The sequence below is a fragment of the Lepeophtheirus salmonis genome, chromosome 10, assembly GCF_016086655.4.
Source record: "Lepeophtheirus salmonis chromosome 10, UVic_Lsal_1.4, whole genome shotgun sequence".
Lineage (NCBI taxonomy): Eukaryota > Metazoa > Arthropoda > Copepoda > Siphonostomatoida > Caligidae > Lepeophtheirus > Lepeophtheirus salmonis.
In genome coordinates this window covers 1,333,507-1,351,244 of record NC_052140.2, presented here as the reverse complement: position 1 = coordinate 1,351,244, position 17,738 = coordinate 1,333,507, and the positions used below count along the sequence as shown (strand labels likewise).

The window sequence follows — 17,738 nt, the reverse complement described above, 5'->3', positions numbered from 1 at the left end:
ACTTTTATTTAAATTGTGATACTTTGTTTAGCTCCGATATTGCGGAATTATTTTACAACCATTATCATTATGTTTAATTTACAGTACCTCCAAATGTTAAGATATAAAAATAGATAGGGAAGAAAATTATTAGTTAAAGAATAAACATGTACCTATTCTGGATTCCCATTTGGGAAAAACTATCGAACATGGTTTTTGCGTTGACAGACTCCATACATATAATATAGGGTTGTAAATCGTAGGCCCTTTCTGTATGTAAATAAAAAGAAATTGAAAATGGTAACCCTGACAATTTTGAAGAATGTCTGAGAAAAGAGCTGCTTGGGTGGCATGACGTTAGATTAAATTAGCTCAGAGCAGCTGTGAGATGAATTAAATAAACACAATTCTCACTACGTAACTAGCAAGGGAAAAGGCTGGAATTATTATATTGTCGATCCTCAGTTATAATCTGAGCTCCATAGGGGCTTACACCTACTACTCCTCAGCGTTACTCTCCGTCGTTCCTGAGCACCACACACACTTGTAGTTACACTTTATACTTATATTTAAATTTATAAAACCCTGGGAATAATAAAAGAATCCCAGTAAATCCTAAGAATTTTTTAGTTGTTATCAATAATATTATTTTTTTTTCATTCTTGGGGAGAAAACATCTAAGTATAAAGTGTACTCACTAGAGGGTGTATTGATAAGTTAAAAAGATAACGCTGATAATTTATTGGGGTGTTATAAGTCTATGTTCCTATTATACCTGGAGTAGAATTGTCGATTGAAAATTGAGTAATTCCTGCCTATGTCCTTCCTTGATAAAGAATAGAACTTGTGTTAATTTCCTTCATCTTACAGCTAATTTAATTATACTTTATGGAAACTAGCTGCATTTCTCTCTAACGTTTGTTAAGTTATCATGGTTACCATGTTAATCTTTGGTTTCTTTTTTTTAATATGCCGAAAATGCTTAGTATTTACAACCCTACTTATATGTTTTCTCCTCAAGAATTAAGTAATAATGATAACTAAGCTGCTCTCTCCCTAAACATTCCTAGAAAATTGTCGGATTTACCACATTTATTTTTGGTTTCTTTTATTTTAATATACATATTGTTAAAGTTGGTAATATTGTAGAGAAAAACGCGTGCAAGGAGAAGGGGGGCGGGGAAAGACATATGATATCATTGCTTAAAATACTGATGTGATTATCATCTGCCTGCTTTATTAGGATTTTTGAGGGTATAACGAAAGTATTTATTGGAAAAAATTTTAATGAAGATATACTACGTATAATTGACTTCGACGGTTTTTATCCGTTATAGTAGATTTGAAAACGTCAAACTCCATGAAATTGTAATTCATTATGAACCTTATTCTCAGAATAATAGCTAATGAAGCGACAAAGTAGAGTATTTCGAAATATATTTGAAGTTCCAGGTTTAAAAAAGAAGGCTTTAATTAAATATAATCTACATAATACAAAATATAGCATCATACATTCATGTTAAATATACAAAATTAAACAATTGGAATCATATAACTAATAACAATAAATTATAAATACAGAATATTGAAATTATAGATTGATCCAAATAATATTTTCTTGTTCTGACACCGGAATCCAGTTAAATATGTCATCACTTTAGGTTACAAAACACAAGCGAGACGTGGAGTTTAATCAAAACGATTATCACCCCTCTTCTTCATGTGGAAGTTGTTATATACAATTGTGCACAGGATAGATATATCTCTACCGATGAGATCTAACTAATTATTAATAATAAAGTAAATGTCAAAATCATAAAATTAGACAATAAATATACTAATAAAAAAAATGTTAGAAATAAATCCATCTTAAAGATTTAGAGCAAAAGCTAATTATGTAGTAATGTCCGACGATATTACTCCTTATTAAGAGCATCAACAAAGATATTTTCCCCGTTATTTATGCTTATATAACAACATACTATTATCATGAAGGATATACACAATTGTTAATTATAATGCAACACCCAATGTAACTACCCTCGTTGTTGTGACCATTTAAACAGTTGTTTTTGCCTTTTATGAGTTTTCTGAACACCATAAGTGATAAAAAAGTAATATTTATTGACTATGTAATATTGGAAAACCTAATTATCATACCCAAGTCTTAAAGCGAAGTAAGTAGTCTCAGACATACTAGTTGCAAACCAGCCAAAGCTACTACTTCCGTTGTTGTGACCATTTAAGCCGTTGTTTTTGCCATTTAATGAGTTGTGTACATATAATTCTTGATATGTTTAGCTAAAATCTAATCATTTTTTATGGTTAGATTTAAAAAAAATTGAATACTTACTGTGAGATAGTACAAAATTCAGAGTTCCATTTCGATATTAGTAAATACTTTTTACTGATAACTTGATCGTTATTTGGTGTGGATAACTCAAAACATTTTTATATGTATTTCTATAAATGACATCAGTACCAACATCCTCCATTAATTTAATGATGGTTCCTCGGGAAGGGATAGGTTTACCCGTGTATTTCTCCATAAATTTTTTGAACGTAGATGATTAGCAATGGATAAGGTTATATTACATGCAATAAGCATCTTTGTGAGATCAGAGTTAAAGTCTGACTTGATGTATTCATCATTAACTTGATTTTTTAGATGAATATCCATGCTCATGATATGAGATGAGGATAATGAGTGGCGTGTAATTCTAGACAGGGGACTAAACACATTTATATCGACAAATCCGACAAACCATCTGTTTCTCATCCGGTAAGTATTTTCCAAATTCCTGGGCCTCCATTTTCATAAATCCAGACAGAAGGCGACGTTATTTTAGGCATTTTATTCAGTTCTCTATTGACTATCAGCATCTAATATTATATTAATATTGAATAATAAAGGCGAGAATGATAACGTTCTTGATTGATAGAAGAAGATGTATATTATTTAATCAATGATGCCATAAGTATTTCTTCTCTTCTCCTCGCACGCTTTTCTATTCTTACCAAAATTATCACCCTTACATATTGTATACAGCAATGTATATTAAAGCTTTAAACCAAGTTACAAAACGAGGACGAAAATAATGAACCGGTGAAAAAGAATTGGTCAGAATTATTTTTTTTGTCCGCCAGAGGCAGTATTTTGTTATTATTTCTACCTTTCCAGCTATAAACTAGAATATATTCGTGTATTAATAAAAATTAAGCTAGCTAAGCTGCTTTCTTCCCAAACATTCTTCAAATAGTGAGGATGACCAGGTTAATTTTCGGTTTCTTTTTTTTTAACATAGCGGGGTTTCATATCATTTGAATCAAAGCCTCTAACAATGTACATTCAGGGCTGGTGGTATTTTTTTTATTTATATAATATTGTTTGATTGTTTTTTTCAAACTTTCCGACTGATATTTCATTTTTTCCGACTCTAAAATGGGACTTTTTTGGGATAAAAAAGGCAGCTTTTGTTTCATTATATTTTTTGGGAAAAGGTTTTTTGTGGGTCTGTTTTCCTAAACTGTGTCTATATTTAGTTTAATGACTTTTTCTTATGAAAAATAATATTTATATCGAGTCATTTTTATAGAAAAGGACATATTTTATTTCTTGAAAGGGCGTTCATTTCAATTGTTGTATTTCACTCTGTAAATAATTGCAACTGACATTCATTACCCCATATTCTAATACTCCATTGGCGGTCACCTGTCTCCCGTAGCACCCGCCTTGTGTACATTTATTGTAAAGATATAGTACAATTATAATCCTTCTACCTAATGGTTTAATAATAATTAATTAAAAAAGATGTTTTCTAAGAACATTCTTTAATATTATCAATTATCATACATTAGCATATCACTGTCAGTGATGTAAATCCGGGGATTTTTTTAGCTGGCCTGTTTTTGTAGAATTAGTAATCTGAATAATGAATTTTCTTTTCCTTAGCAGTTGTCATTATTATTTAATTAGTGAACTTCATTTCATAAATAGATTCAATCATGTTTTTATAATAATTTATATTAAAAACCTGATTAAACATTCGTGTGTGGTCATAAAAAACGAAGTGTAACCCTGAGGATTTGTTGTTAGGATAATTGTAAGTCCTTGTTGAATTATGGATCGACATTGGAGTAATTCTAGCAAATGTCCGTGTTTATTTCCTTTTCTCCTTCTTCCTTTGTCACAGCTGATTGTAGCTGATCTTATGAAACGTCATGAGCATTATTCTTTCTCTCCTCCAAAACATTCTTCAAATTGACAGGGTTACCATGTTGATTTTCGTTTTCTTTTTTGTAACATGCACATTCTTCACAGGATTTTCATCACTAGTGCTAGTGCTGTTGGGTTGAATAGAAACAAAGAATGAAGGTAAAAGAGAAGAGCCAGAGTAAGAAGGGTGTAAAGGTTTAAATAGAGGCCGGATGTTGAAAGAGACAGATCGAGAAGAGGGGCGATATAGAGAAAAGGAGAATTAAGGGAAAGGGGTTTTTTGTTTCGTAAAATTAATTACCTCAGAGGCCCAAAAAATATCATAAGGAAATGTTTGGTTATTTTATATGTCTACTTTGCTAAATTTTAGACTGATCTGTTCGACCGTTTTGGATTCCATTTGTAATAACATCAAAAACAGACTTATAAATATATTATGTACATGGAAAGTTAATCAAATTATGTATTATTGTACATCATAACATTAATATATTTAAAAAGTATTTTTAAGAGCATATCCCTGCATTTCATTTCTCTTCAATATTGCCCATAGCCATAATGTGTTATTTTCTTATCAAATTTCATTTATCAAAAAAGGAGAGAATCGTATCATATATAAATAGTAAACACACTTAAAATCTTATTTCAACTAATAAGTAATTAGTTAAAATTATTTTCGTTATAAAATTATATTATAATTAGATTGTGTCGAAAAGAAGGCTACAAAAAGAAAAACAGAAAATCAATTCATATGCTGAAAAGCTAAGTTAAGTTAATTTCTTCATTTTGAAGTTAATTTGAAGATGTGATAAATATGGATTAGGTCAACATAAAAACAATATTGAACAAAAATCAAGAATAGGAGATAATCCGAATTTATTTTCTTTACTTGATATAATATGCACACAGCCCAATATTTCATAGACATATTTGAGTCAATTATAGGCCTTGTATTCAAATTTATGGGATGGGTTAGGATATACAAGAATTTTAGCTATAACTTAGAACCTTTATTTGATTTAAGAGACATAATTTGGCAACAATAAGTCCCCTTCAAATACATAAAGCCTATGAATTTATCATTCTTTTATTGGTACGATCAAGTTTGACTACTTCAAGTTCAGGATTAATAAGAATAATTTAATGAGTGAAATTCAGATATATTCGTCAAAGAATACAAAATTTGTAACTCATACTCAATTTTGAGAAAAATCATTCTAGCTTGCTTTTGTGCTGACGGACATATACTCGGTATTTTAACTTTACTACAAAAGGAAAAACAGGTCCCAAAATCATATGGTGAATATGATTTGAGCAAGATACATACTTAGAGATATGCTTTAATGTCAAATATCGGGTTTTTTCAAAGTCACGAGTCGATTTAAAAATATAAATGTATTTTTCGTTAAAATATATAGTTATACGAAATTAAAATATCATTTCTATAATTACCATTCGCACTCTCCAGTAAAATGAAAGAGAGGATCGAACATTAGGATAGGGGATCGCTTTGACGATATTACCTAGGACAGTAATCTCATAAGTGATAACTAATAAATAACAATATAAAAGTAGGTAATAATGTTAATGCTATCTTGTAGTAATAACTAATAAAATAACTACATCATGCAATTGGATCATGACTTTAATGAGAACAATAAATAAAATTCAGCACCTGCCAGGCGTGATTGGACATTATTTAAAATTATTGCCCATTGATCTTAATTAGTACCTTGGTTTTTTAAACCATTCAATATTATTTCTCTTAGCTTGCCTTTCTATCTAGCTATGTAGGATTTTTTTTTTCCCCTTTCCCTTTAAAAATGGATTTTCTATTTCATTGCTGGCTGTTTTGTGTATGTAGGCTGACGTGGCAGGGTGTATCCATCTTTTTCCTTTCTTGTTTCTCTGTTTTTCTAGCTAGCTAGGTGGTGTGGAACTGGGAGGTGAGGAAAGGGGAGGATCAAATTGAGTAAGTCAAAAGGCGACGCCATTATTTTCCATTCAGAGTCATTCTTCTTCCTATTCAATATTCATTAACAACATCATCATGACGGACAGCGACTCAAACAATAAAAAAGCACTCTCTTCCGAGCCCGATCCTCCGAAGAAAGCGGATGGGCACCCTAGCAACAACTCCAATGGTAATAATAGTAACAACTCTGGACGTGGTGGACGCGGAAGGGGTGGCCGTGGATTTAATCGTGGAAGAGGCGATGGCGGCAGGGATGGCGGCTTTCGGGGAGGTCGAGGTGATGGTGGGTTCCGAGGCGGGCGTGGAAGAGGTCGCGGAGGCGATCGAGGGGGCGGAGGAGGTGGGATGCACCATGATGATGAGGGAATGGACTCTCCAAGACAACTCATGAGAGGTAATTACACTTTTTACTCCTTCTGCGCCGTGTCTTTGTTGTAAGTGACGACGAGTGGCGTCATTGAATCAGTCTCTCTCTCTCTCTCTCTGTGTGTCTGTTCCTCCCCATTCAGTCTTTTCACCAAATGTCAGAAACAACCAACATGTATAAGAATTAAAATACACTTGTCATTCATATTTTTCAAAAGAGTCAACCATTGGATGTCAAAGTGGGACCAACACATATAAGCATTTCACTCTCACAAAATTTAAATTCTATCCCACTATGGCCTAGTTTTATTATATATCTGACCCCTAAATCTATTCAAAAATGTCTTTACATCCTTGTACACTCTTATTTCCATATTGTACATACAAATTAACATGTACAATGGATGGAATAAGATATTTTCTAAACAAAATTAATTGTACACATTTAGACATTTCATAGGGATTTATTGGACATTTGTCCATTTTGTGTAGTAAAATAATCAACTTTGAGCCCCCATGATGCTGCCTCTCTCAATTTTGATGCAATTATTGAGGTCATTGAAAGCTCTCTATTTCGGTTGGGGGCATCGCTTCTTTCTTTCTTCCTTTTTTTTTCATGTCCACCCACCATTCAATCACTTCTTCAATTCCTCATTTTCATAAATGCTTTTTTGGTCCCATTTATACGACATTCATATTTCATTCATTTGATCTTGTTATAAGAACAAATAATTGTATTTCTCCATCTAAAATCCTTTGAAATGGGATCCAATGATGACTTAAAACAGGAGATCTCAACGGCTCTTGCACTTAATCCCACATTTCTCCATGCTTAATATGCTGCGACCCATTTTTATGGTTATCCAAACTATGTTAATGTGCAATATTTAGGTATGTTAACAACATAGAGGTGGCTTCACATATTCGTTCTTCTTGAAGGAGAGGGAAGTTTTTTTTATATAAATTTCAAGATTGAAATATTATTATTATTTTTTCACGTATTTTATTTTTTTAAATTTTCTCACGTACTAAAATGTTTCAACTATCATTTGACGAAATTTCATTAACTGACACTAACCATTTATGCGATATTGTATGACAAAAAATCATACTAATGAATTAAAGAGGCGGAAAAAAGAAAGTAAGAATTTTCTATCGACAAATTCCAATTACTCCGTCGCTGTCAAATAAATATAAGAAATATTGACATCACTGAAATCAGGAGAAAAAAGTTACATTAAATAACGTTAATTATTGCCTTCAAATCTATTTTTTTAATCGTTTAACATACCTTACAATATTAGATTCAGAAAAAGTCAAGTTCTAAATAATATCTGTGGGTATCATCCGATAACTAAGTTTATCTAGAGTTATTTTAAAATGGCATTTGCCTTGTTTTTATTTTATTTTATCAAGGTTGAAATGAGTCTTTTATGGTATTAAATGTAATGTTAAAGATAATGAACATTTTTGGTATGCTATCTTTGATTTGGATTGCGCGGCTATTCAGTTGTTTAGAAACACTGGCTTTGAGATTTAATTCGAAAACAAAGTCAGTTTTTATCACATGTTTTATGCTACCAATTTTACATACTACTAGTGTTTTTTTTAGTTTTGTTTATTTCAGAAGTATGCACATATATAGAATATCTCACCCTCATATAGAAAAATATTTGTCGTATGCCATGAGTGTGTTTCATTATTAAGAAAAAGTATTTTCTTATTACCTTCTCTTATTTTTATTATTTTCTCGCAATGAAAATAGGAATCGACACATTTTATCATTTTAAATTTTCTTTATTATACATGTATGTGTGTATCATTGACTGATTTTAGATTGATTGTGATCTCTTGTTGCTAGATGACCTAATAAATCGCATCCCTTCTTAAACTTAAATGCCATTGATAGATGCAGGAATCATCTAGGTTATTCAGTGATGGTTATTTGAAGATATAATTTCTTTGATAACAATATGGTTATTTGTTAAAAAAGAAGAAGTAATTATCTAAATTTTACCCTCTTGATATACACAAGAACCCCTTGCATAATGCTGTTACTATGATTATGTGTTCCAAACAGCGTTCGCAGCAATAATATATCAATGAAATGAAAACGATATTTTTTTAGTATAAACAACTTTTTTTCTCATTCTGTAAATTTTTAAGAAAAATCAAGCAAGGATAAATTGCGTTATGTAAGGGCTTACACTATTGTCATTTTTTAATTAGATCCCTGAGACTGATAAAAAATATTTTGAAATGCATTTTTATAATTATTTTATCCAAGTATAAGTTATTTCTTTTGCTTGTTGAATATCTTATATTAGAAATAGTTAGAAAATACCAAAAAGGAAGTACATTTCAAATTATGCGACTTCCTTCCTTTGTTCTTCTTCTTGTCGATTTGCATGATCTAAGTTAATTAAATCTAGGGGAGAATGATCCCCTTGTATTTTTTTATTTTTCATTTTCGAGAGATCGAGGGGGAATATATTTTTAACCTTATTATTCTATATTTTATTTACCATTGAAAGTATTGATCAACATTCAATAAAAAAATGTTATTTACATTACTTGTTTCATCATATATATTTTATCATTGCTCTATTTAGGTACACCGTTGTTAAGATTTCAGTTCCACTGAAGCATCGAAATATATTGAATGAACTTAGTATTGAATTTTCACATAATTTCACATAAAGTCATAAAAGGTTTGATAATGATTTCCTGTAGAAATATCTAGGGGAAGACCGGGGACAGTTGCAACAATTCCTTTTTCTTGAAGATCTTTAAAAAAATAGTAACAAAATGTACATTACAATTATATAATATCGTGCTAATAGATGAAAAAAAATCCTTAACTTTTGTCTACTTTAAGGGGTTAAAGCAGTAATTATTCATTTTGTAATGAGACAGTCAGTTTTTGATTATTTTTTCTGTAAGGTGATGATTTAAATTATTGCAATCAGTTGATATAATTTTATTTTAATTGAGGATACATTTGGGATATTGTAACGCTCAGTAAAAAGTATTGCAATTTTCTTTATATTGTTTATTCTTCTATATTATTTAATATATTTACACTTCACATCAAACATGTGTAATAGTCAGGACAGGGACTCTGATGAGGGTTATGAGAGTAAATTTCTCCGGTTCATAATACTTATCAGTGAACTTTTAATATGTATAATTCTTAGTCTCTAAATATATTCCTACAATATTTTGTAGATATATTTTTGTATGTTGAGTTAAATTTGGGCGTACCCATGTCAAGCCAGCTCTAAGTAATTGTTTTAAAAATAAGTCTTGCAACTGTCCCCAGTCTCTCTACCGATAATATTTTTCAGTATTAAATGAATTAATTGTTTATATACAGTTATTGTTCACTTAATAAAAAATGGATACAAATCGTCACTTTTATATATACATATACAATTTTTGATCGTCTTATAATGATCGACTTCGAGACAAATTCTGTGGTTTTTCTTTACTTGCACTACAACTCCGCATTCAAGTCCCAAGTCGAACAATGTTCACTTTTTATTTTCTCTAAGTGTCTATTCTAGTTCTTAATGGTTTCCATTCGTAAACAAATATGTTTTTGACCACAATTACAGAGCAAATTGTGGACACGAGTTCTGAGATACCATTGTGCTATAGTTAAATATGGTCTATGGATGATTTTGTTTGCATTAAATTATAATTAAATAATATCATTTTCTAAGATTTGAATCAAATTTTCAAATTCATTGAAAAGGGAAAAATCAATACTAACAATGAAGTCACTGGACTTTCGATGAAACGTCATCGATTTTTTTAATTATTATTTTCAAATTATTTGCATGTTATTTTCAGGAATCACGAATTTAGAATACTGTTTCATTGTTCTAAAAAAAAAATAATTGATATTGTTAGGTTCTTAATTTCTGCTTTATAACTCATGAAGTAACAAACATTTTAAAAGAAATGATAAGTTTAAAAACAGTGGTTCTCAAACTGCCTACTTTGCCATGTTGACCTGTGTTTTTCATAAGTAGAGTGTGGTGCTTCAAAATGAAAACAATCTTGAACAAAAGTCTTAATTTATTTTTTTACTTCATACAGCTCAATATTTGATAGACATTCTTTTGTCAGTCATAGGTTTTTTATTCAAATTTGTGAGATGAGTTAAGATACCCAATAATTTTAACTCTAGTTTAGAACCTTTATTTGATTTAAACAATTTAATTTTTTCCCTTGTATGGCCTTTTAAAATAAAATCTATCAATTTCTCACTCTTTTATTGTGGCGATCAATTTTATCTACTTTCAGTACAATTTACGGCACATTCGAAGGGTAGATAAAAATAATTTATTCATAGGAATTGATGAATATTGTTTTTCAATGAATATAATTGTAGTCCACACTCAATTTTGAGAAACATTCTAGCTTGTTTTTTTTTGACAATCCACAAATAATGTTCGATGGATATCATAGATGGTTAAATAAATAATTTAAACGATATTAAATTGAGTTATTAGTCAGTTTTAGATTGCCTTTAGCTTATAGGTACGTTTAAAATTTACATTTTTTTGAGAACCACTGAATTAAAGTGACCCTAATCATTGGCATACCAACTATAAAATCATTTAGGCTCACGAGTAATTCAGACAGATATGTTTGGATTTTTTTAACTTCTCTGCTGATTGTCTTATTTTTTATCCACTGAAAAACAAAATGGTAATTTTTGGAAACCCAACCAATATTTTTTTAAAGTAAATTAAATTAGAGTGATTCCCAACCTTTTCATCACCGATGTCATTTTCAGCTCCATGGCGTAATTTATTTTATTGAGGGAGCATCTAATTTTGGCCGAATAATTGTGATTTTTTTTTGTTAAACCTTTTTTAATACTATTTTTTTTTTGGAAAATACATTACTTGATAACTTTCGTGGATCCCTAGACGATGCATTGCAGAGTCCCAGTTGGGAATCAGTTGTCTACAACTTTCATACTTCATTTTAGAACACTTTAGTTTAATAAATGTCACCTGTAAGAAAAAATTTCAGAACTCAACTTTAATTGAACACTTCATCTCTTTATTTAAAACCATAAAAAATTCGAATGATCTTTTTATTTATTTAAAAATTGAAATGATTACTTATACAGTTCTATAAAAGTAATCGAGGGAACTGAAATACTTAAATTTTGATAATCTTATCATACAAAAAAATATTTTGTTAAAGTATGTATTATTTTTATATATTTAAAGTGGAAGAAAAAAATGTCTGCTACATAGCTAAAAATCATTTTGTAGGATTTTTAGAGGGTATATAGCCAGGTTATATAATTTATATTTACCTAACCCTAGAAATAATTTTTTGCTCGAGTTACTGATGAAATACAAATTAAATTCACTTATAGGAATAATGTCAAAGTATATTGTTGCACTCTTTAGAACCATTATAATTTTTACTTGCTTTTATTTTTACTTTTTATTTGTAACGTTCTTCTTTGATCCGTAACATGAAATTGAAAATGGAAGTAATGAATTAATTAGTTCAGTGACATTAGTATAAAATAGTATAATACATACATTATTAGAAAATATATAATTCTTGTGTATGCTTCGTCGTCCAACAACGTATGTTGTTTGAATCATCATTACCTTTTTAATGTTATTATTAATCCTCTATTTTTACTATATTTAAAATTAAAATCTTAATGCTCTATAATTGATCTCTTTAGTCTATTTTCATATATACATAACATTTCAAGAAACAAAGAGCCTATAATTTTTGATCCCCTTTATATATTCTAAAAAAGTATATCATTTTTCTAGGAATGTTTTAAAGATTTGATCTTTGAGTGACTTGGTACGACTTAATTTATGTTAATTCTTAGTATAACTTTTTATTGATAAATATCAAAAAGTTGGAGAAATTCTATATATATATATTTTTTTGAATTAATTACTTATAATTGATTGTAAAATTTATTTTCTTGGATTGGGAGTGAGTGGAATTTCAAGTAAAAAAAAGATCTATTAAAAAAGATATTATCTTAGTTTTTTTGCTTGTATTAACTTTTGAAACTTAATGCATAATATGTAGTGTTGGAGTTGAGTATTACTCAAACTCGAAAATAACTTTACTTTGTTACCAATTTTTTGAAAATTACTTTGAACTCTCCATAAATATTATTTGAAAAACTCGACTAAATTCGAACTCGAGTGATCAAAATTTCTAGATTTCGTTGTCATATTTAAGGGGGATACTTTTTCTTTACTTCAATTAGCGTATGGTTTTTTGACTGCCATAGTTAATAGTTGTACTTCAATTTTATCTAAATTTTAAATGCTCAAAAGCTCGAACTCTACTTGACCGTTATAACTCGAATCTTACACTAATAATATATTTGGTATTATTTCTTTAAAATAATTTCTCTGACGTTGAAAAATACGCATAAAAATCTTTCATGTTTTATAGATCTGTAGTTCTTATTATGTTAAGTACAAAGTTTTTGTTGCTAAATGATATTATTAATGGATTTTTAAAGTATGAATTCCCTTTTCTATCAAATTCTTGCTGAATTAGGAACAGAAAAAAAAAAGATGTTTTGATGTGATTAATAATCATAAATATCATTTCGTGAGTTTTTTTTTTTTTTTTTAAATATAAAAAAATAATATTAATAGCTCTTTGTAGTATTGACAAGTTTGTTTTTTGATGAAAATAGACCTCTTAGATCTGTACACTTCTTAATAATTATTTTAAACTATTTGGTATTAAAGCAAAAATATTTGAACAATAATTTTAGGTGGTCGAGGTGGCCCTGGAGGTGGCCGAGGAGGTCGAGGGGGATTTGATCGTATTTTTGAGCGACTTCAAGTCTTACAATCACAAAGTCTTATGGATCTTGAACCTCTTGTTCTTGAGGAAAAAAAATTTAGCGGTCGAACTCGACTCTATATCGGTAATTTGTCTTCTGATATGAATGAAGATAAATTGAAAGAGCTCGTTAGTGAATATGGCGAAGTTGGTCAAATATTTTGTAATCCTGAAAAAAACTTTGCCTTCTTACGCTTTTCCACTCGTGCTGAAGCTGAAAAAGCTAAAAAAGAGTTAGATGGACAAGTTAGTAATAACGGACGTTCCTTAAAGGTGCGTTTTGCTCCGCATCAAGCAGCAATCAAGGTATCAAACCTTGGCCCTTGGGTGTCGAATGAGTTGCTGTATAAGTCTTTCTCAATTTTTGGAGAAATAGAAAGATGCCTCGTTCTTGTAGATGATCGAGGAAGGAGCAAAGGAGAGGGGTTTGTTGAGTTTGAGAGAAAGCCTTCTGCTCTTGAAGCAGTCAAAAGGTGTTCTGAAGGCTGCTTCTTCTTAACTTCCTCCCTCCGGCCTGTTATTGTAGAGCTCATTGAGGAAACGGAAGACGAAGATGGGTTGCAAGAAAAATCTCTTTTTAAAAGAAACCAAGAATATCAATTTGAGAGAGAGGTAATTTATGAGTTTAGAGTTGTGACTAGTTAGTTTTGCTGAGTGGGAGCGTCATTCTTTCTTTTTTTCATAAAAATCAATAGGGCATTATTATCATTCACGTGGAATGAATATCCAGTGACTCAAAGTATCATGAGAGTATGATATTTCAACTCGCTGTGATTTGTGTTTCCTTTGATATATATTATTAATTTTTTTACAACCCTATTTATTGCTCATATTTCCTGCATCTTTTCACATTTTCAAAGATTTCAGTATCTATTAATTAAGTCAAAATAACTAAATGTTAAATGACATTCACATTTTGAAATAGATGGGTCTTATTTACCTCCATGTGGGGTTTGCCAGTAATTGAATTATTGAATCATTATAGCAGCAATTACTTACATATCTAGATATTTATAAGCATTATTTTTTATTAGTTGAGCTTAATTATATATAGCACTCGATATAAATACTATCTCTATAAGTGTTGTATCTCTAACAGCCATGAAAGCAAAAACACTTATTTACTTTTGACGACGCTCCCATGCGCATTACAATAATTGAATTATTAAATCATACTATTTGGAGAACTTATTTCAATTTTTATATATAAATGTTAGACCGTACCTCGTTTTGCTGGTGAAGGGAGTTTTGAGCATGCCTATGGCCAGAAATGGAAGTCACTACATGACATGAAGAGACAGAAAATTGAATCCCTTGAACGCGAAATGAAGTTGGAAGAAGATAAACTTTTGGCTCAAATGGAATTTGCACGCTATGAACATGAAACAGAGCAATTACGCGAACAGCTTCGCAGACGAGAAGCTGATCGGGATCTACAAAAAAATCAGTGGGAAGAAAGAGAACGTCATATGTCCGAAATGATGAGACAAGAGCATGAAAGAAGGAACAATGACGAAACGTCCATGATGAATAGAATTCAGGAGCAGGATAACGTTATGCGACAAAGGCAACAAGAGAACTCATTATTTATGCAAGCACAGGAATTGAACAGTATTTTGGATCAGCAAGAAGCAAATATTAGTATTGATAATGGTCGAGGGAACAATAATTCCAACTGGGATGAACATGGTGGTAATAACAAAATGAACAACATGGGCAATTTCGATTCTCCTCCTTCAGGAAACTTTCGGAATCAAGGCTTTGGAGGCTTTAACAATAGTGGCGGCGATGGCGGGGGATTCCAAAATAATTTTGATAATTTCCCTGGAAATCGACGTAACGGCGGCAACGGGGGATGGGGTAATGAAATGGGCGGCGGTGGACCAGGAAATAAAAGACGTAGATTTTAAATAACGACAAATTAAAATACATTTGCAATATCTATATATATTGAAGAATGCTGCGTACTACTACCTACATACTTTATACTTTTTTAAATAAGGATATGTGTAGGCTGATTCTCCCCCTTTAGTTTATTGTTCTGATACAATGAAAGACTTATCAACAACAACAGTATTGAACTTAAGATGTTTCAGAACTATTATTTTACATTTACATTAAATGATGTATAAACACACCTCTACTTCTTGTCTCTTGATTAGTTTACAATGTATGATGATTATACCAAATTTATTTAGTCCCAATAATCAGGTTGGCTATCTAACCTGATTGAGTTTTGATAAAATAATAATATAATATTAATGTATATGTTCTTATGCAATTCCCGAATCATTTTAACTGAATATTGTTAGTAATATGTTATGTTAATCTTTTATTTACAAAAAAACAAACAAAAAAACAACAACAACCAACAAATTACTCATTTTGTACAATATATATATATCTATGTATATATTTTTCTTTCTATATTAAAAGAACAAAAAAACACTAAAAGGCGATTATTGAGTTTTCTTTGATCCTTATTTAACTATTCTTGAAAGAAAAATTCCTCTTTGTCTGCAATCCCGATTATTAGATTGGTCGCAAGACAATCAAACACAGTTTATCATCCTCATGCTTTCTTGATTTATTTATCCGTTGATAATTTCCATTAATAATGAAGTCTTTATTCTAAATGCACACTGGAAATTGACTCATATATTTTATTTATGATTGATAACATTGAAATGACATCACAAACAATAATGACTCTCTATTCATTATACGCTCTCTATGGGTATTGCTCATTAAATATGTCTTCGGGGTTTTGAAATACAATACAAATATGCGTAATAACGGTTTTGTTATTACACATGTGATGTGTCAACATAAAAACAATCTTGAACAAAAAATAAAGAACTCAATATGTCATCGACATTTTGAGTCAATTTTAGGCCTTTAAACCTATATTTAATTCCTCATTCTTTTACTGTGAAGATCAATTTTGGTTACTTGAATTACAACTTCCAGTACACTCAAAGTTAATAAAAAATTTTATATGTAGTCCACACTCAATTTAGAGAAAAATCCTTCTAGCTTGCTTTTGTGTTGACAAGCCACATAAGAAATGTGCTTACTCGTGCTGAGACTCAATTTGAGACTGACTTTGTTTCAGTTCGGTCTGAAAGTGATTTTTTTAGATAAATTTGGACTGAAATTTGCTTTTAAAAGCAAAGGTAACAACCCAGTACAAATTTGTCTCTTTTATTTCTTAATCCTTTCTCTCATGAATTAAAAATAGGTGAAATATAAAAACTTCTCTTTCTTTTTTGCAATGTTTTGAGAGTTTTACTGCACTTTTGAAAAATAAAAATAAAAGTATTAAAACGTTGATCTTGAATTTGATATTGGAGGATCAAGTTTCATCAAATTCTGAGGAGGTTGAATGAGAAATTTCCTCTTTGTAGGTTATTTGATATAAAAGTATTTTTACTTCAAAGTCTCTTGTTGAATTTACAAATTACAGAAAGATATCTAAATTTGGAAATACAAAGGGCTGGCTAGTCTAAGCTATGACCCTTTATATCTTTATTAGGTATCATAGACTTTTTTCTGCTCAAATAACTACATTTTCTTGGATATTTAATATCTAACGACTTTTAAAAAATTCAAAACAAATTAATGTGCATTATTGCTGTAATTTAATAACTTAAAAAGTGACCTGATTAGGGTCAAATATTCCCAACATTTATCACCATAAAAACACATTTTTTAAAAGATGTTACATAAAATGAATTAGGGATGTGATTCTTGGAAGACAGTTTATATACTTTTTAATGACTTAAGTTCTAACGGATTTTGATACATAACGAGTGATATTATTATTAGGGACGTAAAAAAGGTTAAAGTTCACGTTATGAGAGAACATCATAAATAGCACGGCGTTACTTAAATAATAAACAAATATATAGTCGATTTTGTTGCCAGCTGTTTTTACAATATTCTGAACGTTGATTAATTGAAATAGCTGTAAACAGTTATGGATACGTAATTCCATTATTGGGAGGAATTGGCTAATTACCAACTGATATGTGGTATTTTTTAAGTTTATTTTCGAAGGAAAGGTTGTGCGATAAAATATTATGTGATAGTTTTGTCGAAATGGTTGAAATACTCATGAGTTTAAATTCAAATAAGTAATGGGGAAAAAGTTTATGTAAGTGATATTTGAGAGACGACATATCTACTGACTGAGATCACCATTTAAACTACAGTACTTCTTTCTCACAAATACGTTTGAAATATTGAAATTGGAAAATAATAAAACTGAAATCTTGTAAGTCTACTTACAAGATATACTTTAAAAAACTCTGGGGGGATTTCAACCATTTT

At 30.1% G+C, this 17,738-nt stretch overlaps 1 protein-coding gene and 1 long non-coding RNA gene across 2 annotated transcripts; one reads left to right on the top strand and one right to left on the bottom strand.

Moving 5' to 3' along the window:
- Positions 1-1,399: 1,399 nt before the first annotated feature.
- LOC139906478 (uncharacterized) lies at positions 1,400-5,747 on the bottom strand. Its single transcript, XR_011782024.1, has 2 exons — positions 2,140-5,747; positions 1,400-2,069 (listed from the first exon to the last, which is right to left on the bottom strand). It is a non-coding gene; the product is annotated as an uncharacterized lncRNA (long non-coding RNA).
- A 215-nt stretch (positions 5,748-5,962) lies between these two features.
- Positions 5,963-15,860, top strand: nonA (no on or off transient A). Its single transcript, XM_040720669.2, has 3 exons — positions 5,963-6,564; positions 13,336-14,018; positions 14,624-15,860. The coding sequence occupies exons 1-3, from the start codon at positions 6,246-6,248 to the stop codon at positions 15,314-15,316; spliced, it is 1,695 nt and encodes a 564-aa protein (XP_040576603.1). The 5' UTR covers positions 5,963-6,245; the 3' UTR covers positions 15,317-15,860.
- The last annotated feature ends 1,878 nt before the right edge of the window (positions 15,861-17,738 follow it).

Coding starts and splice junctions, on each gene's coding strand:
- nonA (XM_040720669.2), top strand. CDS start 6,246: ATGACGGACAGCGACTCAAACAATAAAAAAGCACTCTCTTCCGAGCCC. Junction 6,565..13,335: donor TCCAAGACAACTCATGAGAG/GTAATTACACTT, acceptor CAATAATTTTAG/GTGGTCGAGGTGGCCCTGGA. Junction 14,019..14,623: donor AATATCAATTTGAGAGAGAG/GTAATTTATGAG, acceptor TATAAATGTTAG/ACCGTACCTCGTTTTGCTGG.